This window comes from Cheilinus undulatus, linkage group 2, assembly GCF_018320785.1.
Source record: "Cheilinus undulatus linkage group 2, ASM1832078v1, whole genome shotgun sequence".
Lineage (NCBI taxonomy): Eukaryota > Metazoa > Chordata > Actinopteri > Labriformes > Labridae > Cheilinus > Cheilinus undulatus.
Genome location: NC_054866.1, coordinates 14,494,507 through 14,522,428, shown reverse-complemented (window position 1 = coordinate 14,522,428; position 27,922 = coordinate 14,494,507). Strand labels below are relative to the sequence as shown.

The 27,922-nt window shown below is 39.6% G+C and overlaps 1 protein-coding gene across 2 annotated transcripts in view; it reads right to left on the bottom strand.

The window, feature by feature from the left end:
* The window catches only part of clcn2c (chloride channel 2c), a 186,199-nt gene that overhangs the window by 40,263 nt on the left and 118,014 nt on the right, over nt 1–27,922 (bottom strand). Inside the window, exons 15-19 of one of the 2 annotated variants that reach the window (XM_041802650.1) lie at nt 17,997–18,130; nt 15,255–15,445; nt 9,718–9,829; nt 6,765–6,835; nt 3,710–3,742 (exon numbers count right to left, since the gene is read on the bottom strand). In XM_041802650.1, coding sequence (XP_041658584.1) covers nt 3,710–3,742; nt 6,765–6,835; nt 9,718–9,829; nt 15,255–15,445; nt 17,997–18,130 — 541 coding nt within the window. The remainder of the gene's footprint in view (nt 1–3,709; nt 3,743–6,764; nt 6,836–9,717; nt 9,830–15,254; nt 15,446–17,996; nt 18,131–27,922) is intronic. The other variant, XM_041802658.1, reaches the window with a different exon arrangement.

The window sequence follows — 27,922 nt, the reverse complement described above, 5'->3', positions numbered from 1 at the left end:
TTCTGCTGCCACACATCTAACCAAGAGGGCTGTGTTGTCATGGTGTGAAATAAGCCCCTCAGGAGCAACATTTTATGCCACAAAATTGAAAAAACACTCCCAGCACGCCTCTTGTGTTTCTATTTCTTTGAGTTTCCGAGGCAAGTCTGACTTCTGTGGTGTAACTTTGTGACATAAATTGTATTAAAGAACCATGGTGCTGAATTTGGGACAGTTCTAATGAAATATACTAAAAATAAAAAAAATGTCATTATTTCTGAAAGATAGTGTGTTAAAAGCTCTTTTAGAGCCATTTTTCATGATTTGAATACACTCGAGTGTTTTTTCTGTGCATTCTATCAGTTTTAACCCCTGGTTTGAACACAGTTCCACTCTGACATCAGTGTGTGCTTGTAAATGACTGAATACCTATGGTGACTTTGATAATTGTTGCTGACATGGGAAACTAATGACACTCTTTGAGAGCCTCAGGAATAAATCATTAATAGAGCTAATAGACTTTCACTGACACGCTAATGACTGGGGATGAAGAATAGTGTGTTCTTGTTTGAGTGTTATTGCAGTGATGTTTTTGAATTTCCATTAAAGGGGACATATTTTACCCTTTAAGACAAGTTTATATTGGTCTCAGAGGTGCCCAAAACATGCCTGTGAAGTTTGTTGTTGAAAAACACTTATATCAAAATTTAAAGACCTATCTGGGATTTGAACCATCAATCTCCCAGATTAAAGGCAACAGGATAACCCACTGAGCTATCCAGCATCTCAGCTTGCAAGATCAGGATAGGAGGATGGAACTTTATTCAAAGTGGGGAGGGCCAACTGAACCTGGGGGCGATGCTTACTCCCCACATGACATCATGAGGGTAAAATCTGAGAACAGCTTGTTTCAGTACACATTTTCTGAAGGGGGGGGGGGGGTTCTGGTAATTGAGGGGATTGTGGGCAGGCCAAGGGCACATATTTTTATTAGAAAAGCCTGAAAAAGTGATTTTTGCATAATATGTCCTCTTTAAGGTTTGTGATTAATGTGCAGACAAAGAAAATTAACCCTGGAAATAGAGAAGCTCTTTTTATATGGTACTGGTGCTTTTTAAATATGTAAATGACCTGATTTTTCCCCCCTAAGAACCAAAAATCAGGCCAGTTTTCTTTTGAACTGTTATCCATTCAAAAAAAGTACAACACCAGTTTTACACTAAAAAATAAGATCTCTGCTTACATGTTTCAGACTGACTGCAAACATCTTTTGTAAAGCGGCTCATCTCATTTTACCAAGGAGAAGCTAACTGCTAAGCTAGACTAAGTGTAGCTTATTAGAAAAGGGAAATGATTTAGCAGATAAGCTACAAAACACCAAGAGTGTTTGATGACTGCTGGTGTATCTCTTCACATACAGCAAATAAATAAAAAAGTGAAGAGAAATGAACATACAGTGTGTTCCAAATCACATACTTCTGCCAGTTTCCTTTTTTACAGTCTACTTAAATAAGGCACAAAAACATCCTAAAAGTTATTTCACTTCTTAAATAAAGTGATCTTGGATATGTTACAAATTACTTTCCCATTTCAGTTCTTCCATGTTTTTTTAAATCTTATTTAGAAAACTAGTTTATAAAACTGTATAAACACCAGTTTGGATTCTGGAGGAATCCATCTGCTTATAGGGCTCTACTACAGTTTGTAGAAAAGGTCGAAACTGGATCTGGAGTTTGCATGTGGAATTTTTCTGGATTCCCCTAAAGCATTTGATACTACTAATCATGATATATTAATTGCCAAATTATTTAAATACGGATGACAATTGTGTAACAAACAGAAACCAGTATGTCAATATTAATGGTATAGTGTCTGAGAGAGCTGGGATAAAGTGTGGGGTACCACAAGGTTCTGTTTTAGGACTTTTTTTTGTTGACCTCATTGGGTGAGGTTTTGAAATAAGATTGTCTGGCTGTGCTTTTACATATGTGCAACTAAACCAGTGTTAATTTCGTCAACTAAAACTATGGCTATAAATGTTCATTGAAAGCCTTTTTACCATGAGAAAGATTAGACTAAGACTAGCCAAAAATATTTCTTTGATGACTAAAACGGAAAAAAGGTAAGTTTTGTTTTCATCCAAAACTAGACAAAAATGTAATTAAGTTTTTGTAATACATTCAAAATCCATAATATATCTACATTGTGTGTAAATCTGTCAAAATAGAATGCATTTGTAATTATTTTGCTTCTCAGCTGTATAAAGCAGGAATCCCAGATTTAGCAGGGTGCATAAAACACTCTACCATGACTAACCCAACCAAAGTCCAAAACTCAAGTCAACATAACTCAAGTCAACTCAACTAAACTAAACTTAAGTAACGAAACTAAAGTCAACTAAATTAAACTGCTCTAAGCTCAACTCAAGTCATCTAAACCCAGCTTAACTCAACTCAATTGAATTCATCTGAACTAAACTGAAGTGAAATAAAATTAACTGAACTAAACCAAACTAGGATAAATAAAACTAAACTGAGTTTAACTAAACTGAACTAAACTTATTTGAACTAAACTAAATGTAACTCAACCAAATTTAATAAACTAAACATAACTCAACTAAATTTAACTGAACTATACTACACTAAATTTAACATAACTAAACTAGGATAAACTAAACTAATCTAAACTAAATTTAACTAAACTACTCTTAACTAGGATAAACTAAATTAAACTAAACTCAACTAAACTCAATTCAACTAAGCTTTATTAATCTCATCTTAAGAAAGTTCAAATTCATTTACTCAAAATATTAAGTATTAGTACAGATGTATGCGATTTGGAACACGTTAATAATATATAATAATATAAATTATATAATCTAGTGACAGCTAACAGTGCAGCACACTGAAGATAGTCCTGTGAAAACAAACTGGACTGAACCAAACCAGAACACTTGGTGGAAATGGACCAAGCATGAGCGATGTCTGGGATGGCTTGTTCAGGTATAAATACTGAACAAACAAAATCAAGACTTTTAATCCAAGTCTGCTACCAATCATCTGTGAGTGTTCAAAACTTTTGCCTGAATGTGGCACCACTTTCAGGACTCAAAAAGCTTCACTGAATTTTTTTCCAGCATTTAAATGGTGGACAGTTGTAACAACAACACAAACCAGCAGTTACATTGCACAAATTAAAAAAGAACAACAATTTTGAATTTAAAAATATCTCATATTTGTGACACTTTTCAGTAATATCTGGTGTAGGTCAACTGGTAACATTTTGCAGTATCATTTACCAGCTGGAACGTCAACAACATTGCTGGCAACACTGGATGATTTCCAAACATTCACTAATTTTTCAAACCTAAAACACCACAGACAATTAAAAAAAAAAAAGATATTTCTGCAAACCTACATACCCACAAGTCGGCAAGAACATGAGACCACAAACATGCCGTTTGTTGGAACAATTTCACAGCAGTGATTCCACAGACATGAGATCTCACAGAAACTCATGTGATCAAACTTAAGGAAAAACCAACATGGAGGATGACTAACATTGTAACCCAGTTGTCAGTCTTACTGTGCTCTACCTTGTACGAGTGTAATGTGTGACCAGCCCATAACAAATGATCAAGACTGTATGCATTAGCATGTTTTGCGCTGCTTTTGTGTCCTTTAGTGAATTCAAAGTGAAATGGTCAGAAGGAATGTGGATGCATGCTCACCCCTGAGAAACTCTTTAAGCTGGGTGGAGGCTCCTAGTGAAGGAATGACAACATATGTGATGAGTGAATCTCTTATTGATTTGCAAACTTCAATTAAGATGATGAATTAATCACAAATGCTGATAGATGGATAAAATCAGGCCTACTCAGGTCTGAAAGCATGATTATTTCACACTTAATTGTCTTTGATTGTCCAGAAATCGATGTTGCCCCATTATTTTTCATGCCCTGCTGGATGTTCTTGTACAGTGGAATCATTTTTCACAATTCATAATCAGGAAACTTGTTTCATTGATTGACATGCATCGCTGCTGGAGCGTATGCTGTTACTGGTAATAGGACAGCAGGCCTCATCCCAGTTTGCAATGAAATTTTCCAATACTGCCATCGACCTCTCATGCATCATCATTTTATCAGAACTGCTGCTGGAACGCTGTCATTCAAATACCTGTCTCCTCCTAACGAAGAGATATGATGCTCCTATCCGAGCCTTTAAAGGAAGTCGCTTCAACACGCCTCCCCAACAAACCCTCTCATTCTCTCCCCTGTACATTTAACACATGGATTGCCACAGTTCTTTTTTGATTGCTACAAATGTGATGGGATTCTGGTCACTCCAGGAGCAGGGGAAGCCTGCCCTGGGAGGTGGTCACTGATTGGACACCTCGGGTGACACAGCAGATGATGGACAGCACAGCATGCTTGGTTGAAAAACCTCATCTTTGTAGACCACTTGACAACATCTCAACCACATCTTGGTTTTAAAATGGTAGCTTTAGAATGCATTTGTCAAATGGAAACAGTTTTAAAGGGAATATTTATGTCAAAGTGAAATCTTTTACAGGATTTAAATAGTGGGGACACTTTCTGATGGAACAGAAGCGTTTTTGTTGAATGATTAAGATCAGTTGGGAACAGTGCTATGAGAGGCTTTCAAGGTTTAAAGTTAATTTATGTTCATTTTAAACTGAATTAATTAACAGTCATTCCAATTAAGTCTAAGTAACAGATTAACAGCAGATAAAGTTACATTTTTCATTTACTATGCCAAAATCTGTCCCTACGACGTAAGCACTTAGCTGGTAACTGTTGTTTATGATGGGGTAACACCACTGGTGTTAAAGATGTAAATACAGACACAACAGGTCAATTATCCAGATTGACTGGTGGTCACTAACTACAAGACTAGAATATGATGCCTTTTGAAATTATTTCCCATCATGCATCTGGTGGAAATTCACAACACTTTTTGAGCAGAGAACAAAGTGTAAAAGAGATGGAGATCGCATTTGAGTTAATATCTCTTATCTGATCTTAATCCGATGCTTTTAAATCACTTAAATCAAGTAGAAACTAAAGGAAAGATAAACACCGAAGCAACTTTGCATGTTACTGCAACAACCAATGGACTATCCAGAAAACACTTCAGAATGAAGGACCATATAAAAACACGAGTAGTCTCATACGAAAACAAACCGATTGGGCTTTTACTTTGAAAATCCCAGTGGCAGTTTACCATATTTGTCATGTCAGCCTGGAATGAATTGACAGACAAGGCACACAAACACACAGGTGCAGAGATCTGACTGCAGCTCTGAGCAGAAAAGTTTTTTTAATCTCTTGAAGAATGAAGTGAATCAATGGGCTTACACACAACGACGGCCCCCATTGGTCATAGACGACAGTCGCATCACTGAAAAACACAATTTGCATAAGATCAGACTTAAGACTTAAGACAATATCAAACATGTTTGATATTATCGTAAAGCCAAGACTGAAGAAAGACCACCTTAAAACTGCTAAAATTGAGTCTTATGACCACCTTACACCTTATGACTGAGGCAACGGGAACGAACTGCGACTTTAGCAAGACTCCCATGATTTTACTCGTACTTTTGAATTTTGTCTGCGACTTTTAAATCGGAGGAAAAGTTGTTTAGGTATAATGTCAGCCTTAGTAAAATTGCTTCAATTGGAAACAAGGATTAAGTTCATGCTATTCAAGTTAACAAGCTCCATCTCAAGTTCACTTCCTGCAACTTATAAACTTGAGCTGAATAAACTTAATTCAATTTCTTTCACTGATAGTTCTATAAAGACCTACTGATGCTTTCATTGAGAGGACACAAGTCACAAGTTTTAAAGTTCTACACAAAAAAGCTTTAACAACCCATTTAAGAAGTTATATGATGCATGGGTACTTTTGCAAATTTGCAGATGTGGTATCTCAGTTGTCAAGTGCTCTCTGTAATCTCCTGTGACCAATGAAAACATGTTAGGTTGAATAGACTCTAGCCTCAGCCAATCACATAAGCAACTAGAGGCAGTGACAGGTCAGTGGGCGGAGCTACAGATTGTGTAAGGAAGAGGTTTTTCAACATTTTATGGCACGATGACACAGATGGGCTTAGGCCTAGCCCAGATCACAGTCCATCGGCATTTGGGATTAGCCCTGGAATGGAATGGCTGGATGACAATCAGTTGATTGGCTGATGAACCTGTTGTCGGGCGGATTCCAGGCATTTGGGTAGCCCCGATCGGTGGCTCTTACCACGACGGATATCCGGACTCGTTTGGAGGGTCTCCTGAGCTCAGGAGATGTTGGGCTCTCCACGTTGTTGTTTTTCTTCCAGGTGACCAGAGACAAGCACACAATGTTAACAACAACCTCAATGTCTGTGTGACATTTGCAACGCCACTTTGACATCCTGCAATGTGTTTTCACTGCAGTGGCAAGGAGAATTGTTCTATGAAACAAGCCATTAGTTGGAAAGTGCAGAAGTAAAGAGATTTTGCTTCAAGCCTTGTAGAGTGCAGGCCTAAACCAAAGTGAAAAAGGTTTTATATTAGGGCAGACTGAGTTTGTGTATGAGTCTGAGTGCTGTGTATATGTGTCTGCGTGGGAGGTACTGTACTGTTGAGCGTGAAGGACTGTATGTGAGAGATAGCATAGGACTGTGTGGGTGTACAGAGCGTGTGAACTGTCAGCCGCTGACAGCATGTGTTTGTGATGATGGTGTTGTTTTTGGTTTTAATTCGAGGCTAGTGCTCTCACCTCCAGGCCTTCTGCATCTGGACTGGCACAGAACAGGTTCTTCAAAGCAATGCCCGAATTATCATTTGGACCTGAAGACAAAGGGGGAGAAATTCAACATAAGTGAAACGATGAGACGGATCTTTCTTCTGTTCTCTTATGATGAGCCTTCTGCTGCAGATAACTCATCTTACTGATCCCATCCATGGAGCGATTGGAACAACTGCTGCACCATCTGCAAAAAATCAGTCAGACTTTGGCTTTAGGGATGAAGCTAGAGAAGAGATTGTTTTAAATGGAAATCTAAACATGCTCCTTAGTGGCTCTCACAGAGAATTAATTTGCACACAACTAAAAGAAAACCAGAACCTGATCTACAAAAGAATAGCACTGCTTTTGGGCCCGCTGATCCTGTGCAAATGAGTCAAGAAGACACCTTCTTATTCACAAAATCAAAGAGTGTGAAGTGCCTTCATCCATGCCACAGCGCAAATCCCATCTATTTGCACCAACACGGTTTAAAAATAATAGCAGTCCAACATCACTTACCAGATCCATCAAGGTTTTTTGGGAGATATCATATTTCTACATGAGAAATAATTTACTAGTAGATGTAGTAAAGTAATAGTAGTTAGTGAGGTCATTCATTCTATGAAATACCAGGTGTCAAACAGGTGGCCCTTATTTCAGGATAAAGGCAGCAAATTCTTTACATGCTGGTTTTAGTGGTTATAATTATAGAAATTGTTTGATTAAAACGTTGATTGGAGAGGGGAAAACAAAAAAAAAAGAAGTGCAGAGAAGCTCAGCTAAAATAATCTCAAATGCTTTAAAATGGCAACCAAAACCAGAAAGATATGAAAGAAAACTGAAAACTACCATTCATATGAATGGAAGAAAAGCCAAAATGGCAAAGACTCAGCCAATGATCAGTTCCAGGATGATCAAAGGTCTAAAGTTACCTGTGAGTACTGTAACAATTAGAAGATAGCTATGTGAAGCCAAGCTATCAGCAAGAAGCCCCCACTAGGTCCCACGGTTGAAAAAAAACAACGTGCTGAAGAGGGTGCAGTTTTCCAGAGAACATGTTGACTGGTCTAAAGAGAAATGATGCAACATTTTGTGGACTGATGAAAGCAGGACAGTTTTTTCTGGGTCTAGGGGCCGCAGGCAGTTTGTCAGATGTCCCCCACATACTGAATTCACAGTACACTGTGAAGACAGTGAAGAATGGTGGCTGAAGCACTATGATATGGGAGCGTTTCTCACACTATGGTGTTAGGCCTTGTGGGGTTAACACCATAGTGAAATGCAGAGGAATTGTGTCACCTGTGAACAGGAGTACCTGTTCACAGGTGCCAGAGGTTGGTTGACTCCATGCAACAGAGATGTAAAGTCGTTCTCAGAAACAGTGGTCATATAACTGAATATTAGTTCACAGGAAAGCTCAATCTTCAAGCATTTTTCAGTTTATACAGTAAATGTTTGTGCTTTTGAAGTTTGAGTTTGAACCACCTGACATTCCTTTCCCCTTATTTTCTGTAAAGTAGGGACAAATTTGATGAATTTTTCTTTATATTTTGATTTGGAATAGAATTCAGTGTTCCCAATGCATTTGCATGTATGGAAATTAAAGCTATTGTAAGGATTTTGAGCTTTACTCACTTTTTCAAACACACCGCTATTATTTTTAACATAACTGTATATCTAAATGAAAAATTACGCAGTCATTTAAAGAAAAATTGGCACTTAAAAGAGATGCAAATAGCATTTAATTCTGAACGTTTGCACAAACAGCCATGGACTGTTTAGAGTGAGAGTTGGTGGTGGCACTGCTCTTTTTTTAGGGATAACACACAGCAACATGTTGGGGATTTTTTTCCAAGTTGAATGAAACTTTAAGCATAGTTAGCATAAGAATAAGTTTTATTTTCTGCCCACAAGCATAAAAAACCACAGCCATAATTCAAATTTGCCGCTTTTCATCCCACAGATATAATACATTTTCCACAAACCAAATAGCAGTCGCCTACAGCTAGCATAATGACTAATACATTTGCAAGGGATTTGTTACATTTCTGGGAAGGTAAAAATTGTTGTCTCTCAAAATAAACTTTTCACAAAATGCAATGTGAATGTGAAAACTGAAAGTTGTGGTCATTGTTTATTCTCACCTTTTTTACAAGTGAAAATGGGTTCAAGTCAGCTTAAGCTCATGTCCATCAAAAAAAACAGCAGTCATGCCAGGCTTTTGTTCACCATGAAACAGAAAGATTTTTTTTCCTGGGTCTTGAAACACTGGTTGAGCCATGAATCTTAGCACAACAAAAGGCGATGATTGATATTATTTTTTTTAGAAAATTCTACACAATCCAAAGGTTTCTTCTTGATTTAAACCATCAGAAGGGGGTTATTTTTATCTAAAATATAAATAATTTTCAGTTCAGAGAGAGCTGACAAAACAAGTTTTGTCTTTTGCACATAAACAAAACTCACAGGACAAGGCTGTGCCGACTCATCAAAGTTGTATGTCTCTCCCTATAAAAGCACGTTACTGTGTCTTAAACATATAGGGTACAAACTCCCTTCAAAGACTGAAAAGTGGACTGGCATTTTACATTCTTGTGAAATGATAAACCCCTTGCATTTTGTAGAATTTTCCAAAAATTTATTTAAATCCTCTCCTTTTGTTGTGCTAATATTCATGGCTCAACCTGCATTTTAAGACTCTGGGAAAACTTCCTGTTTCATGGCGGACCAAAAGTTGCCATGTCTTCGAATGAACTCATCTTTTTGTTTCAGAGAGAGAGAAAGAGAGAAAGAAGTCATTACCTACACTCCATCTGGATCTACTGCACCTTTCCCCCCCTTCTGATTGCTTCATTTGGTGTTTGGGAAGTCTCATTTGTGCTTGCGTGTTATTGATGTGTAGCTGTGTGTGCGTGCTGAGTGCTGGTGAGTGTGTGATTCTTACTGGTGGGTATCTCGGTTGGTCTCTCCACCACAGAGGGTCTCTTTAGTGCCGGTTTGAGGGGCTTCTGGGGGACTGGGCGAACAGGACTGAAGGTGGACTCCTCTGTAGAGATCTACACACAGAGACACACACATGGTAAGATAAGAAATAGCTTTTTAAAACTCCCAGAGCCCAATCCTGCTTAAGAGATGAGCCCTCTCTCTGTTTCTGCGGACTCATTAGACAAATGGATACACTTCTTCGGAGTGATGAGATGAGGGAAAATCAAAAGAAGGAACACCAGAAAAGAAAAAAAATCCCCAAAAGAAAAGAAACCAGCAGGAGATGAGAGCTGAGATGAGCTCTCATGATGGCCTTGATGTTAAATTTCATGACTTCAATGACTTTTCAGGCTAGCATTTCCATGACCTAAAAAAGTATTTTTGCTGAGGTTATGTTAATGTAGTTTTGAAGTTAGGGAACTTTCTGGTTTTAAAGATAACATGTTTTACACATCAATACTTGAATAGAAATAGTTTGTAATTGTTTCCCTTGTGAATGCGCAGAGTTTCCAATTTGTATTTTAATTAATGTCCCTGATACACGAGGCTAATACTGCTAACACTGTTTAGAGCACCATTATGGAGGAGCTGGATTTGGAGAGCTTTGGTTCTTACTGAAAGTCTCTTACAAAACACACCTTCTACTGTGACACTCTTCCTCATAGACAACATGCAGTAATTGACATACAGAGAGTGATGTAGCTGATGATGTGAGAAGCCAACGAACCATGCCAACTAAAGGTAAAGTCAACTTATAAGATTTTATGAAATTATTGTCTTGCTGGCATCAGCAGCTTCTTGTTTGCAAGAAGAGTATTGCCACCTCCCCCATTTTTTGCCTCTGATAATCCTTTGTTGCCACTTTAAACCCACTTTGCCACTATTTAAGCCATTTTTATTCTGTTTTAAGAAAACCAGTTTACACTTTGTAAAAGGCTGTATACTTTGGCATACATAAATAAAAAATATTTTGTTTTGATAAGGGCTTGTTACTTAGGTAATACAAATAAAATATGGTTAGCACAGCTTAACTTAACACTGGACGTTGCTTTTGCTGACCTCCATGGGCCCCCACTTTGGCTGGGCCCCAGAAAGCTGTCCCCTTTATCCCCCCTTATGGTCGGCCTTGTTCACAAATGCTAACAGTTTGCAACATACAAGATGTTACAATGTTACAGTGTCATTTAGCAGATGCCGTACATTCGAGAACAAGAACAACACAAGCAAACATCTAGACAAGAAGAAACAACATCAGTAAGTACCACAAAGTGCTTCAGGTCCAACTGGACACAGGTGCTGCTATGCAGTGTTAATGGCAAAGCACATAATGTATACAAGATTTTTTCGTTTTGCCTTTTTATAAACATCAACAATGAAACAACCAAAATGTGAGATCTCTCATCATCACCATCCATTAAATTGCCTTCACAACAATTAATGACCAAAGTACCAAGTGCTGGGTCCCTCACAAAGAGCTGGGCATGAAAATCCCAGAAGCAGAGCAAGACGGTGTGAGCCAACTGTAGTTGGGAGACTTATTCTAGACAACAGAGGAGAATAGTCTAGCTAAGACTCATTCTACCACTGGGGACAACAGTGGAGAATAGTCTAGCTAAGTGCATCGTGTTCTCTAAAGAGCTGGGTCTTAAGCTTTCTTTTGAAAGTAGAGAGGGACTCTGCGGATTGAATGGAGTTAGGTAATTCATTCCTCCATTTCGGGACAACAGAAGAGTAGAGTCTTAGGAGCCTGATGTGCTGGAAGTACCAGGCGCCTTTCGCTGGCTGAACGTAGTGGGCGAGAACAAGTGTAGACCTGGATGAGGGACTCCAGGTAAAATGCAGTTTTGGTTGCTGCTTTGTAAGCAATGATTAGGGTTTTGAATTTAATGCAAGCTGCAACTGGGAGATGTAGATGTAGATGCTATTAGAGAGTCATATCTTGAAAAAAGATCCAGCAGTATTCCTGTGCCTTGTTAGTGATTTTTGGCTTCTCATGATATCTTTACTGTTTTTACTACGCCGTGTGTCAATTGTTGTATATTGCCCATAAGAGGGAGGCGTAGCAGCACTACGTGTGGTGAAACAAGCAAGAGGTAATCTTCTGTGGTTACCAAACTGAATTCCTTCATACTGTTGCTTCAACGAGAGCAGACCAGGGTAATGCAGAAAGAGTAAAAACATGGGAGGACATACAGGTTAAGGACTTAAGAAATAAGAGAACTGCACACACACATACTCACACACACCTTTTTCCCACCCACACATCCACGCCTGAGGGCCTCCTACTCAGCCACTCACTGCAAACTGATGAAAGAGAAATGAAGACATAACCAGAGTAGACATCTGCCTTAAACTCCAGCTGCATATTCCCCTCATCTGTCCAGTGCTCACACATACTCACATAATCACCTTACTCCTGCTATAAACATGTTCAAAATGTTCAGGTTATCTATCTGTCACATTAAAGAAACGCCATCCTTCTTGTTCTAAACTCATCTGATCCACAGCAGCAGATAAGTGATGTAATGTCTGTCTTACTAGACTCATCTATCTCTTCTTGCTTTGTTTTCATGAACCATCTTTCTCAATTTTCACTGTCAAAACCCTGTCTAGAGTTCAGGTAAACTGATAACGGGTTTGATCCTTCATCTGCTGGATTCTGCAAAAGCAGGCAGTCAGAAAAACTGCGACAGGGTATTACTTTTGTTGATTCTATTGTACTTTTCACAAGCATCCCAATGCAGTTACTTCTCTGCATGCATCAAAAGCTGGGAACAAGTAATACCAGGTCATGCCTTTTGGTCTCACTAACGCCCCCATCACAGGTATCCTTGCATTACAATAGGAGAACAAATAAATGCAAGGGTGACTTTTTCTAGAGAGGAAGCACGTGATTTTGGCTAACATGCATAAACTCTGGAGGAAGGCAGTATCTGGACAATGCTTTGCACTGTCACTTGAAAATATGGCAGCACTTCACTTTAGGTCACTGAGGTCAGGGACACTGTATTTTTCTGCAGTTCATTCTTAACAATATCTTTCAAGTGACAATGCAAAAATATTACAACACTAAGAGAATGACTTGCTCCTCTGATAGCAGTCACTGGTTGTGTATGATGGTGAAAGACACACTGAATGGGAGCTCAGTGTGATACTATTGTCTTCATAGGAGGAGTAGAAGACCACAGAATGATGTATAGAAAAGTTACAATTGGTTAAAATCATTTGGCACCATCAAAACACCTTATTTTGAGACAGAAATGAAGCTGGAGGACTCTCTGTTGGGATTAGGGCCTGGTTCAAGAGGCTTTTTTGTAGATCTGATGATGATCCTGAGCGGTCCAGAAATCATAAGCCTAGGTTGAATGATGTTGGGGCTTAATGTTTAAAGTTGTTTTTGAGAAATAAGAAAAATCAAAATTTAAAGGAGGGAGTTTTGGTTTGGCAGTATGGGTGCGCTGTGATGTGAAGTGAAGATAATGATGCTTAAATGTATTCAGGATTGAATTGTGATTGTGACTGGGAAGTTTGGTGATGATTGACATAAGCACTGCAAAGTTATTTTGAATCAAAATAGATGGCACACTGAAAACTCACAGTTTACACAACTTTAGATGTCCACCTTGTCTACAATAAGCACATGAAATTGGGAAAAAGAAAAACAGTAAAATATGTAAGCTGAGATCCTTCAGATGTGACACAAGTGATGCAGCCCAAAACAGCCAAATTTTGACTTTCAATAGTTTGTAGTGCGCTTCCTGTACATTTAATGGTCCCAAGAGACTTTTCATGTAATCGTGATACATGTGTGGACCTATTTTTATGCATGTAGCTCTTACTCAGCTCCCTGTCTCACATTTGGAGCCCCTATGTTTTTTTGGGGGCATTACAGGCATGTAAAAGCCCCCAAAAGAAGCCGTAGAAAGTGTCCAAAGAAAATAATTACATCTAAGAATGCCTACAGATACAACAGGGCCCTGGCCCCAAGGTTGGTGCTCAGGACCTTATAGTTTTATAAAATTGTTTGTCATACACTTTAGCAGGAGAGGCAAGAGAGACGTCAAACAAAAATGGGCTGAAGACTACCAAATTTACTCTGACTTCACTTTGAAACTAAGATGCTCATGGGAAAGTAATGGAGTAAAGGTAAAGTGCAAAGTGTAATGGTTTTTAAAGACATTACTATCAAATCAAGCACCCCAGCTGTCTAAAATAACACCTATGCATAGGGACATTAAAAAACTAAAGGAGAGCAAGCCCCCAAATCCCCTGAACTAGTTCAGTTTTTGTGGACCTCAATATTTCTAAGACCCTGCCTTTAGCCCTTAAGGAAGATGAGTTGACTTTAGTAAAGCTCTTTTTCCTTGCATCATGACTTGTATATTCTTTTCACATTTGCAAAAATCTCCTGAAAATGTCCACATTTTTTCTGAGTGACCTGCATGTGAGCTTATAGGATGGGTTGAGATTATGAGAGGCCACAAGAAATATTAAGGCAATTCACTGGCAGGGAAGTGACCTTAGACCAGGGGTCATAAAGAACATCTGCACAAGGGCCAGATATAGTACTGGCCAAGACTCTAGGGGCTTCACTTTCAAATACACAAAAAATAAATAAATGTTTTGGTCTAATTAATATATTATTGTATTAGTATTTGTATTTACTTTCAAAATGCAGGAACTTTTCAGGCATTACCAGTGAGATCTGACTCTATCTTTGATGCAGCAGGCCAGGGAGACCAACCTGCCCATAGGACTGTCTGGGCCCATGAGAATCCCAGAGAATGGATCCTCCTGATTTGTGATTTAGCACTAATACAACTCATTTAAACAACTTTTAACACCTTTTCACGACTTAATTCGGCCATTTTTGCAACATTTTTTGCCTCTCTTATCCCATTTTTGATCATTTTTGCCGCTTTTAAATCAAACTTTGCCTCTTTTTTGCCCATTTTAACCCCCCTTTTCACTACTTTGCTAGGCTATTTTTGCCACTTTTATCAATTTTAATACTTTTTATCCTCTTTAACCCAATTTTTGCCATTCTTTAACCCTTTTAAAACCACTTTTCCTGCATGTTTATCCAGAGTGCTTCTACATGTTTATATCATTAGAGATAGTAATAAGTTTTATAATAGTCAATAACTTCACATATCAATCTAATGAGAGCATTGTACAGTGGATTCTGTTGCTTTGTCCACCACTTTTGCATTTGTTACGGATGCTACCTCAGGAAATTTTCAGGAAAGCAAGTGTGAATACAGCTGTAGGTTCTGCAGTTCTGCTTCTGTTTGGCTGAAACAGAAAGGTTTGATTTCAAGGAACCATGTGTCATGGCTTATATCAAATTTTTAGCTAACAAGCTGGCTGTCTGTCCATCAGGTGTAGTTTCCTGGCGAACTACTGTGCAGATTTTTCGTGTGGAACTGTACATGAAGTGTAAACGGATCATAAAGCACAAGCATCCAGACTTGCACCTCACTCGACTTTCCTCACCTGGAAGCGAACTTCCTGACTGGCCCGATGGCTGCCGTCCTCGCTGCCTGGGTCTGACACAACTGACATGCGTTTCTTCTCCGCAACAGTTCGCTCCCTGATGTACTCGAGCCGCCGAGGGCGACCGAGCTGCTGGGAGAGCAGCGACTGGAGCTGGGCACGCTCAATGGAGCCCAACAGGATCATGGACTCTAAGAGAGAGAACACAGAGAGAGAAAAGAGGTTAGGACAAAGAGCAAACAGTAGAAAACTGGAGAAAACATACAAATGGGAGAAGGAAGGAGTTAATTGCAGAAAAAGAGGGAATTAAATAGAAATCAATGCAGGGGAGAAAAAGAAAGACATTGAGAAGAAAAGGGAAGAGAAAAAGAGAAAGTAAAAGTTGTATTTAGAGGGGAGACTGAGCAGACTGCAGGAGACTCCAAACACATGTTGCAGCACTGCAGAGAGCTCAGCTGAGTTACATAACGAGGGCCCAGCACAGTGTGTGTGTGTGTGTGTGTGTGTGTGTGTGGGAGGGTGGCAGCTTGCTTGCTTGCTTTAAGTAATTGCCTTTGTGACAGTACGTGCTGATTATGTATTTGGTTAAATGCCGCAGCTAATTGTTCCTGCACGATTGCATAATTGAGACGTCGATGGAATACCAAATTTACACTTCAGTGAGGCGGTGAGCCCGGTGCTATCGGCAAGCTGTGCTCTGACGAGTTTGTCAATCAATCAATCACCTTAATGAGCGCGCCACCAAGGTCGCTGCAATTTGTTTTGGGTACAGATGAAAAAGGACACTTCTGCAACAACCAACACAGACATCAATATGACATCAGATGAAGTGATCAGCAAGTCCCACAACACAGAAGGCATCACAGTGGAAACGCAACGTTGTGAGGCCGATTTTAGTTGGGGAAAACTACATAATTTTTTTTTCGTGTAATAAGAAATCTAAACTATACTTAAGACAAGCATTAAGTCAAGGATTTATTTAAGTGGACACTGTCACATCAAACCAACTTGGATGTTATTAGCTTTCTGAAACAACAAAAAATTTTCTGAGTACAGTTATTTAGATATTATTTTAATCCTTTGGTGGCATCAGTTGGCTCTGTTGGGTTTTTAAAAACCCTTACAATCTTATTAGGATTTATCTATAAAATTCACATTATCAATTTCTATTACTAATTTCAACTAATTAAATATTTATCATGTGTTTTTGAAATTCCATCTGTTTGCATTTTGCACTTAATTGTCTATATTATTCTAAGCATGACTACTCCTGTGTTATTTATATTTTTAAGCTGAGTTCTTATACAGCCTGAAATATTTCTAACCGTTTCCAAAACAAGAAAATTCATTATTTTTGTAAACGTAACAGGATTTGTCCTCTAATGGTGGCTGCCATTGGTTGCAACTTCAACTGCCCAAGCTCACCCCCCTTGCGCTGAACCCCCCTTCTCAACAAAGTATTCTATGTTATGATTTTACTTCACAATTTTCTCTGTCTTTAGCCAAAGGTACTTTAAGTCCTGTTTTTAAAAAATGCTTTTGTTTCAAAGGAAAATAAGGAATTTCTGGTAGATTAAAGTAACAACAAACCATTGACTTAAGCAATGTTTTTTTCTGTTTTTTATTGAGTGACATTCAGTGCACCTGTTTAGCTCAGTGAGTCGCACAGGTGCCCCTACACTCCAGGCTAAACCCCAGTCCAAAACACACTGGCCGCAGGATGATTTCCCAATCCTGGTTCATGTTCATTGCTCATGTCCCGTCTGTCTTCAGCTGTCCTGTCTAATAAAGGCAAAAAGCCAAAATAGAGAAGCAGCAGCGTCCTTATTTTCCATCACTATGGGATTAGGAAGATACTTTGGCTGCTAGACTACATTTTGCCCAAAGGGACAAAACATCAATGATGTAATTTGATGAAAAATAAGCATTACATTCAGACTTTAATTGTGATAATCAGTTATCACTTTAATCCTGACAGCCTACAAACACAATTTCAGCTTTTAGTGGCTAAATGCTAACAAGTACTCAGCAGTTTAATGGCAGGAAGGAGGAGTAGAGTTTGTTTAACTTGCTCCCCCACTAATAACAGCTCTCTGCTGTTGCAGAAAACAACAGTAATAAGATTTGTAATTAATCAACAAACAGTGAATAGACAGTTTGTCAATGAGTGGTCAGATTTGCTTTTCTCGCAGTTATGTTATCATATAGCTAAAAGCAAAAAGCAGCATTTTGTTAGTTTTAACAATGTAAAGGAATGGAAATGATCATGAGTCAAAGAACACCTTTCTTGTACTTTCTTTTTCTACAAACTGGGTTCAATTTTTCTCAGGGGAAAAGAAAGAAAGCTTGACACATTTTGGAGATTCAAGGACATGGATTTAAAAACCTTGATACATGCATGGATATCTATTTTCTTCATGTATGCCTTGCTGTATTTGTGTGACACCTCTGACTTTGACGTCATGTGCAGCATACAGCAGTCAGCAGTCAGCAGTTATTTATGATTATGCACAGTTGCATAAATGGATCAATATAGCAATGTGTTCAGAAAGGTGACAGCAGTGATGAATAAGCATTGGGATTATTGATGTCAGAGTAGAATACATACAATTCTAGGGAAGACATGGGTTTTGTAGGGGCAGCTGGGTATTGTAGGGGCAGGTGGGTATTGTTGTATTTAATTGAAAAACAAACATTATTAGAGCAATGAACAGCTTGTCTGTGTGGGATTTTGTTTCTCACCAGCTGATTCCACCAGAGCCAGAGTTTTGAGGTGGCCAGTCATCAGGACGTTGTGCAGGTCTCTGTAGCAGCAGTTGAGTGTGATGTACCTCACATCCCTAACCATGATGTCCTCCACACGGATGTTATACTTCCTGAGAGAAGAGAGAAGAGAATACATCTGTAAGAGTAGCGGTAAGTTTAAAAAGATCTTTGAATAAAAAAAAGTAAACTGAGAGAAAAAATATCCAAACTAGAATGGCGGTTGTGGAACTCGACTCATACAATTGCCAGACTGTGAAAGTACAGCGGTGAATCAAGAAGAAGCACTGGTTGGTTCTTGACCTTTTACCTCCAACATGTAACTTCATCCTTGAGTCAGAGTGTAAAGTTTATTAAAAAATCCTTCCATCTGACATACAGAGACAAACAAACTACAAACAAGACAAACACTCACACCTTCGGCATATTTAGAGTCACCAGTTAACCTAATGAGCATGTCTTAGGTGGTGGGAAGCCGAAGAGCCGGAGTAACCAAAGAGAACCCACGAATGCACGGGTAGAACTAACAAGCTTAGAGGCCCTTATCAGGAAACTCAATGCTGTGAGGCAACAACGCTAACCCCTGCACTGCTGCGCAGCCACCCTTGGGCAAGACACTGAACCCTAAATTGCTTACACTGCTGGTATGAGAATGTATAGGGATGAAATTAGTCATTGCTACAGCATCTTATGTCATCTATGTGTGAATGGATTAACCTTGCAAGACCGATGGATCGGCCATATTCCTTTCTTTGATCAGGCAAATCCATCTAGGAAAGTTTCAATCGGATAGATTGCGCCATGTCTGAGAAGTGAAGGACCAATCAGCACCATTTGTTGAGAAAAAGGTGGAGGCTACAGGCGTGGTGTAGTTATAATATGAGCCATTACACAATGGATGCTGGTGAAGCAGTTAGCTTGGGTGTATCTATCATGGTTGTCTCTCTCAGACATCTCTTTTGGAGAAGAGCAAAGAACTGCACTGAAAGCGTTTCTTGGTGGAAAAGATGTTTCTGCTTTTCTTCTGGCTTGCCTGGTGTGATTTTGATTTAACAGCTGGCTCCTCCAATAGTGAACGCTAGCACCTGCTTGTCTAGCTCATGCTATGCAGTTTCCTCGCTGGGGGTGCACATGCCCATTATGTCGTATGTTATGCCACTCTGACTGGCCTGTCATAAATGTGACGGTCTAATCACTTTTAACAAACTTCTCTAAGATTCTGTTCCCAAACACAGACTATTGTGAAATCCATCCTATTTAACAGATATGTGAAGCAGTCCATCTAGTGTTTTAGGCTATGAATGGGTGTAATTGCTCAAAAATGGTTTAATGAAAATAAGGGCTGTCAAGCTATCTAAATTCCAACCCAATCAAGCTCTGAGTTTCACTAGTTAATCCCAATTTATCTCAATTTTGTGGTATTTCAGAATCCCTCTATTTTGCATTTAAAACAGTTTTTTGTGTCATCTTTGTTTTTGTACTGAGGTTAACTGACCTCATGTTTAGATACAGATCTGCTCTTATTTGGAAGGAAAATGAGGAGCTTCAGGTAGATTGAAGACTATGGCATGGGAGAAACAGAATTTTTTTATGTATTGAAAGGGAAATAAGGGAAGAGAAAAGGCAATGTTTGATAAAACAATGTGCAGATTACTTATGAATTGTTCACTGACTTGTCTTCTGTTAGGCAAAGCAGGAGCAGTGGTGTCTTAACTTTGTATAACTGTGGCTGCAGTGGGACATTGTAATGACTTAACCAAAGTGCCATTAAAAAATCAATATGCTTATAATGGTCCCATTGTGATTAATGCTTTACTGCTGGCAGCCATGGTGACAATGCTTTGAATAGTCAGAGGATTATAAAAACGCTAATCAAGCTTGTGTCTCTTTGCCATTATTTGTGCAAAATGGAAGAAAATCCTTCAAAGTGACTTTGAGATACACTATATTGCCAAAAGTATTCACTCACCCATCCAAATAATTAAAATCATGCGTTTCAATCACTTCCATGGCCACAGGTGTATAAAATCAAGCACCTAGGCATGCAGACTGTTTCAAACATTTGTGAAAGAATGGGTCGCTCTCAGGAGCTCAGTGAATTCCAGCGTGGTACTGTGATAGGATGCCACCTGTGCAACAAGTCCAGTCATGAAATTTCCTCACTTCTAAATATTCCACAGTCAACTTTCAGTGGTATTATAACAAAGTGGAAGCGATTGGGAACGACAGCAACTCAGCCACCAAGTGGTAGGCCAAGTAAAATGATGGAGCGGGGTCAGCGGATGCTGAGGCACATAGTGCACAGAGGTCACCAACTTTCTGCAGAGTCAAGCGCTACAGACCTCCAAACTTCATGTGGCCTTCAGATTAGCTCAAGAACAGTGTGTAGAGAGCTTCATGGAATGGGTTTTCATGGCCAAGCAGCTGCATCCAAGACGTACATCACCAAGTGCAATGCAAAGCATCGGATGCAGTGGTGTAAAGTACGCCGCCACCGGACTATAGAACAGCAGAGATGAGTTCTCTGGAGTGACAAATCGTGCTTCTCCATCTGGCAATCTGATGGACGAGTCTGGGTTTGGCGGTTGCCAGGAGAATGGTACTTGTCTGACTGCACTGTGCCAAGTGTAAAGTTTGGTGGAGGGGGGATTATGATGTGGGGTCGTTTTTCAGGAGCTTGGCCCCTTAGTTCCAGTGAAAGGAACTCTGAATGCATCAGCAAACCAAGAGATTTTGGACAATTCCATGCTCCCAACTTTGTGGGAACAGTTTGGGGATGGCCCCTTCCTGTTCCAACATGACTGTGCACCAGTGCACAGAGCAAGGTCCATAAAGACATGGATGAGAGAGTTTGGTGTGGATGAACTTGACTGGCCTGTACAGAGTCCTGACCTCAACCTGATAGAACACCTTTGGGATGAATTAGAGTGGAGACTGAGAGCCAGGCCTTCTCCTCCAACATCAGTGTGTGACCTCACAAATGCGCTTCTGGAAGAATGATCAAAAATTCCCACAAACACACTCCTAAACCTTGTGGAAAGCCTTCCCAGAAGAGTTGAAGGTGTTATAGCTGCAAAGGGTGGACCGACATCATATTAAACCCTATGGATTAACAATGGGATGTCACTTAAGTTCATTTGTTAGCCAAGGCATGTGAGCAAATACTTTTGGCAATATGGTGTATCATTTTTATTAACAAGGGATAACATGAGGCACAAGCACCCTGACCTTTGACCTCTACATCTGAATGGATTTGAATCAGAGTGGATATTTCAACAGTTTTTAAAAACATCCTCCAAGTGTGGATGAAATCTGATCATAAACAAGTGATGTACAAAGTCTGAATGAAATCCCTCAAAGCGTTCTTGAGAGATCATGTTCAGAAAAATTGCTTGTGCTAACGGGCACTCCAAAAACATAACCCCTCTTGGCTGTCATGGTGCAGAGGTACCAAATCTGAGGACATACACTGTGAACTAATGATGATGATATGAAACTCATATCTTTTTATTAATAATTATGTAGTGATGATATGAAACTGTGTTTAGGTGATCATTGCAGGTTTTTAAAAAATGCTTAAACTCTTTATTTACACCAATTGTCATTCATAGCTACCCCCGACAGCCCACCCTTCCCTCTGCCGAGCGGTCACTGTCCACACATCATGAGGGTGTTGGTGGTGGTGTGGCCATGTGTACAGTAGGGGGAAGTGGGTGACATTGTGAGAGCAGATCTTGCCTCAGCAGAATTGTACGCCCCGGTACACCAGTCATAAACACTCAGCTCTCTCTCTTCCTGTCCGAGCTGGCCAAAACCTGCAAACACGACAGCAGCCACTCGCCAGTGTCTGCTGCCAAGTCCCGGAGCTGTGCCAGGACGCAAGCTCCGGCCAAGCCTCCACTCCTTATTGTGGTGACAACTCAATACACTGACCTCTCTCTGAAAACAAAAGTTAATATGATGAGCTTCCTCCCCAATCTATACTTTGAAACAACAGAGCTCACAGTTTGTCTTGGACTACTACAAATTATAAAGCCTGAATGTAACATGTGAAAATGGCAACATCAGAAATCAAAACTGCAACAAAAAGTTACTGAAGGGTTTTCTTTAGGTCCAAATAACCAGCTAGAGAGGATGAAAGGTCTGCAACAACCAGCATAAAAGACAATTTTGAACCTGGCCTCCTCTTTCACATATTAAAAGGTGTAACTAAGCTATTAAATAATGATAGGATATGCTCTACTGCTGCCTTAATTGGTTAGTTTAATTAAATATTAGAGTGAATGTATTTAAAAGGGGATTTTCTGATGAGAAAACCTCTCTTTGGAGGACATAGTAATTAAAAAACTTGAAGAGTTTACTATTTAGGAAGATGTTTAAGTCATGCACATATTTTGCAACTTTAGGTTTTTTTGTTCAGTGGAGTTTATTGGCTGTGAAGGGAGTGATTTTATAAGTAGCCACTTTAATATAGAGTTGGCCCCGATTTTGCAGCTACAACAGCCTCCACTCTTCTTGGAAGACTTTCCACAAGATTTTGGAGTGTTTTTATGGAAATATGTGCCCAGTCATTCTGTAGAGAATTTATGAGGTTAGGTACTGATGTTAGATGAGAATGCCCGGCTTACAATCTCCAATCCAGTTCATCCAAAAGATGCTTGATAGGGTTGAGCTAAGGGCTCTATGCGAGTCAGTCCAGTTCTTCCACAATGAACTCATCATACCATGTCATTATAGTCCTTGCTTTGTGCACTGGGGCACTGTCATGTTGAAATAGAAAAGGGCCTTCCCTTAGTTGTTGCCACACACTTGGCAGCATAGCATTGTTCAAAATGTTTTGGTACGCTGAAGCATTAAGACTGCCCTTCACCGGGGATAAGGGGCCTATCCCAAACCCTGAAAAACAGTCTCATACCATTATCCTTCCTCCAACAAACTTCACAGTCGGCACAATGCAATCATGCAGGTGATGTTCTCCCGGCATCCTACAAACCCAGACTTGCCTATCTGACTGCCAAACAGAGAAGAGTGACTCATTACTCCAAAGAACATGTTTCTACAGCTCCACAGTCCTGGCTTTGCACCACTCCATCCGACGCTTGCCATTGGACTTGATGACGTGAGGCTTGTATGCAGCTGTTGGCCATAGAAACCACTTCCGTGAAGCTCCCACAGCACTGTTTCTGTGCTTACACTAATGGCAGTGGAAGTTCAGACCTCTTCAGCTGTGGAATCAGCAGAGGGTTGGCCACTTTCACACACTATGCTCCTTAGCAGTCCTTGACCCTGCTCTGTGATTCTAAGTGGTCTCACTGACTTACTATGCAAAGGAGTAGCTGCTCTACTTCAAGCTCCATCCAAAGCAGTATATTCACATATTTAATATTGACTGTATAATTTAAATACTCTTTGCTAAAAGATTTAGACTCTCAACAGTCCCACTGAATTCTCCTACTGTATATTTCACCTCGAAGAGTGGTCTCAGGGTTTTGTTATAATGGCTATTTTTATTGGCAACAGACTTAAGTAGACAAGGTTTTGATCTGAAAACCACAGAAACCCTTCAGGTTGTTTTTATGATGGCTTAAGGCTATTCCAGATGCAGATAGAGCAAATTGTGGTGACTAAAGTCTTTTTAATTAGATTTTCTGTTGATCACAAATGAACTTTAGCTGTCCCTGCTCCTTGCCCTTGATAGCGACAGTCATTGTTCAGACAAATGCTCTTATTCTTTCTCTTTCTGATCTGTTAAAAAAGAACCATTGTGATTGATTTGTGGTATGAGATGATGTCCTTCTCTATGATGAATCTACCAAACACCTGCCTGCAAATCAAAAGAGGCTAAATCCCAGCTTTTTTCTGTCTGTGATAGTAGGTAGAGAAATACATATGGATAGAAAAGCTTTGAAATAAACATCAGCTTGAAGAAATCTGCTTTATTCTGAACATTGGCAGTCTCTATTAATTTGCTCATGGATCTGAGAGAATAATCTAATGCATGTCTCTGAACTGGCCACAACCGCTGCCAACACTAATTTCCCCCGGGATATCAAAGGCAGTTGATGAAATCTGATTGGTTTCATCTTAATTGAACCTTCCTCCCCGCTAACTGATCAGTTTGAGCTATCTCGCAATAAGCCAGGGCTTATAGATTCAAGCCAAGATAAACAGACTTATAGCGTTATAACTGCAGGATTAAAGATCATCCATATTGTCCAGAGTAGAAGCTCGCGGTGTTGACACTTAGTGGGTGTGTTTATCTGCAATGTGTAAGTGTGAATGTGGGCGTAGAGCTAATAAAAGGACGCTTGTAATGATCTGGAAAAAATAAGATCATCTCCTGTGGCTTCGCTCTGTCAGATGAACAGACAACAGCAGACTAAGGATAAACTGGCTGTTATAAAATGCAAAGAAACACAAGAGGGACACATAGAGACACGAATGACACACAAAGCCATGTTATGTAATTGTTCCAACACTTTTTTTTAAAGGAAAACTGTGAGCCAATGATGAGGATGGAGTGAAAAAAAAGAAAGGAAAAGGTTACGTATGTGTTACTGTGTGTGATAACAGAGAGAGTAAATGTGTAGCAACAAGTCTGTAATGGAAAAACGTGCAAATGTTTAAATATGAGCAACAGCTATTCAAAAAATAAGAGATTTAAAATCCAATTCTCTGCATATATGTGCAAAATATGCACGCCATTGTATGCTATCATGCATTACAACGTTACACAAGACTTCCTGAGAGAATGTGTGGGCGGCTGGACGATGGTGTGGGTGTGAGATGGATCCCTTCCAGTTTGAATGAAAATCACATTCAGCATGGAGGGGGCCACGCTACCTGCAGCACCTCCTCCTCTGCTTTCGTATGCCGCAGTAATAAAATTCACACATCCGTGCGTGCACTCACTTGACTGCATGGTAAGGATAAAGAGAGGAGGTGAGTATGAGGAAAAATGATGGATAACAGAACGGACTTTGTCAAAGCATTAGCTATTTTACAGTGTTAATTAAGACAGCTTTTTTATGTAAGCGTTAGTCATTATAATAACATGTTTTTTAGTTTTAGTCACAAATTTGTCAATTCTACCCTTTACAGTTTTAGTTAAGCTTTAGTCCATAAAAAAATCATACACTTCAGTCTTCACTTTTCTGCCAAAACCTTTCCCTCTTTGCCTGAATCTGGTGTCAAATAATACTTGTGTGTTTTAAACACTCTGCAAAACCTAGAATCCCTGTTTCCTACTGCTGAGGCAGAAGAGCTACAGGTACTTTGTTTTGACAGAGTTACCCACGATGGAGAAAAAATTCTGTGTTTCAGTGTGATCAAACTGCCGCTATGCTATAGTTGCATCCAAGCAAATTGCTACACCAGCAGCAGCCATTGCCATTGGCTCCCAGTACAAATCAAGCATGTAGCGTAAGTTAAGTTAGCATAAGTTAGCGTAAGGCCACAGAGTCGAGCCCTCATCAGCTGAGGGCCAGTTGAGTCACTCGAAGCTCACTGTTCGCTAATCACACTCATGCTTCTATATTTAAACTGCTTTAGCCTGCCTATGTATTGTTGCTCCCTCTGCAAGCCACTTTTTGCAACCCTCCTCCACCCCAGCTCCTCCTTTATTCTGCCTCTGACGTAATCAGTTCTGGTCTGGTTTTTTTTTTTTTTTTGCTGTTTCTTGCCCTGCCTCAGTGACAATAATAACTGCTAATTAAGAAAAATATCTATAGCCACAAATCATGTGTGTTGCTAGGTAGGAAGCTACAGCCTCATTCTCCTTGAATGATGCCATTTTCAGCCCTTGTACAATTTGCAATATGGATTTGCCTGATGACAGACATGGAATCCAGCTACTCTTTCTGCTTTACAAGGTAAAGTTTTTATCACCAAAGATTTAAATCTAGCTTGCCTTAGTCTTGTCTTTCACATGGAAAGAGGTTCTTGACTAACATTTTGGCCATTGTTTAATCAACAAAACTGACAGTTTTACCACATTAAACATGGTTATTTTTACCTCTGCCAAGGAGGTTATGTGATCGGGTGGGTTTGTTCGTTTGTTTCATGTTTGTTCATCTGCTAGCAACGTAACTCAAAAAGTTATGGACGGATTCCGATGAAATTTTCAGGAAATGTCGGAAATGGCAAAAGGAGGAACTGATTAGATTTTGGGAGTGATCCGGATCACCATCTAAATCCAGGAATTTTTAAAGGATTCTGTACTATTGGGAGATAGGGCTAATTGTAGAGGTCTGCGCTGTTACCACTTTACACCAGGAGATGGCGGACATGAGTAACTTCAATCCCAGCAGCAGTTTTTGGGGGTGTTTCTATTCAAAGTTTTGGAGTTTATAGAGTTTGAAAGACGCACGCCCGGTCGAGGAGACAAGTCAGAGCGTAACAGAGAGAAAGACAGCGGATTGTAGCGCGAATACTCACAATAGTGGAAGGAATAGAGGAATATTCACCCTCTGACATGACTTCCAGCTGTCCGGTGAGACCATGGGTCCATCTGTTGGCACCCATAGCGAAGCCAGTGCTTTGCCTCACCGTGTTTCCACCCCAACAGGGAAGGAGTAATCGGCGAATGTCGTGGTGGGGGGCGCATGGGGATGGATCCAGGAATTTTTTGAAGAGTTCTTCATTATTGGGAGATAGGGCTAATGGCAGAGGTCTGCGCTCTCCGAGTGCTTTTCTAGTTAAAGATGTTTTGTTTCCTGAAAATTTTCAGAATTCCAGCTTCAGATTTTTAAATGGGTCTGTTAAACTATAAAATGTATTTTAGGTTTGTAATATCCCTGTGTTATTAACCATCTTGACAAATTTTGGCAATGAAAAACATCCCTAAGTATCTGAAAAAGTTTCAGAATCATGTAAAAGGAGGCAGTGATTTCTGCTCTAGGATACTGTGGGCATGTCTATTGAATGTGCTACAGCTGTGCCCACTCAACCTTTAAAAATTGCTACAACCGGAGGACTTATCTGTCCACTTCACTTTACTGGACCGGCGGACTTTATGTTTAAGACACCAGAGCTGAAATCACATTCAATTCATGACAGGCAAATTATTAAGTGCTAAAAAGTCCATGTTTCATTTTGTTATCCTGCATTTAAAAGCATTAGGCTTCCTAATACTCATTTTTTTTGTTATGTGAACTTAAGTTTCTGTGGTTAGATACTTGAGTTACTAGTTGCTGACTACACTTCATTTTAAGATGATGCCCCTCAAAATAAAAGTCTTCCATGATATTGAGAAGGAAAGAGACACTTAACTGATATTTTTACCCACATTGGGTTGAGAGAGACACAGCCCATTTTTTAAAAAATCATCCAGGACTAAAAAATTGTTATAATGCACTTTCAGTTCTTACTACTCTGCACTCGTAAGTGTCACTATTCCCTCACTAGACATTTAAAATCAATGGGGCTGGATTTCTGAAAATGGCATAGACAACTTGAACTGACTTGTCTTTTCAAAAGTTTTTTGAGTCTAGAGCTGCTGCCTATGTCAGGTAAATGATTCATTTAAATTGTTTTCATGTTATCTTGGTAAGGTAAAATTTACCCCAGAACCAGAGCTGTTGAAAAAGTTGTCAGAAAATGTTGAGCTCTTTTGGGCTGAAAATGATGATGATGATTGTTATCGTAACACCGAATGCAATCAAAGTTGTCCAGTTGCATTATTTTTACTACAAATGCTGCAGCTGCTGCTGCTTAAATTGCTACTAAAATGTAATGAGTCAGCCTGTTGTATTTTTGGCTGGGCTGATTGCATTCTCACTGCAAATGAACCGCTCCAGGGTTTAGTTGGAAGCAGCTCAGGTTGCCCAGAAGAGACCACCTCTCCTGGGGATCTTTGCTTGCTTGTTTTGTTGGGAAACAGTTGTGTTCACATATGTCCATTAAAC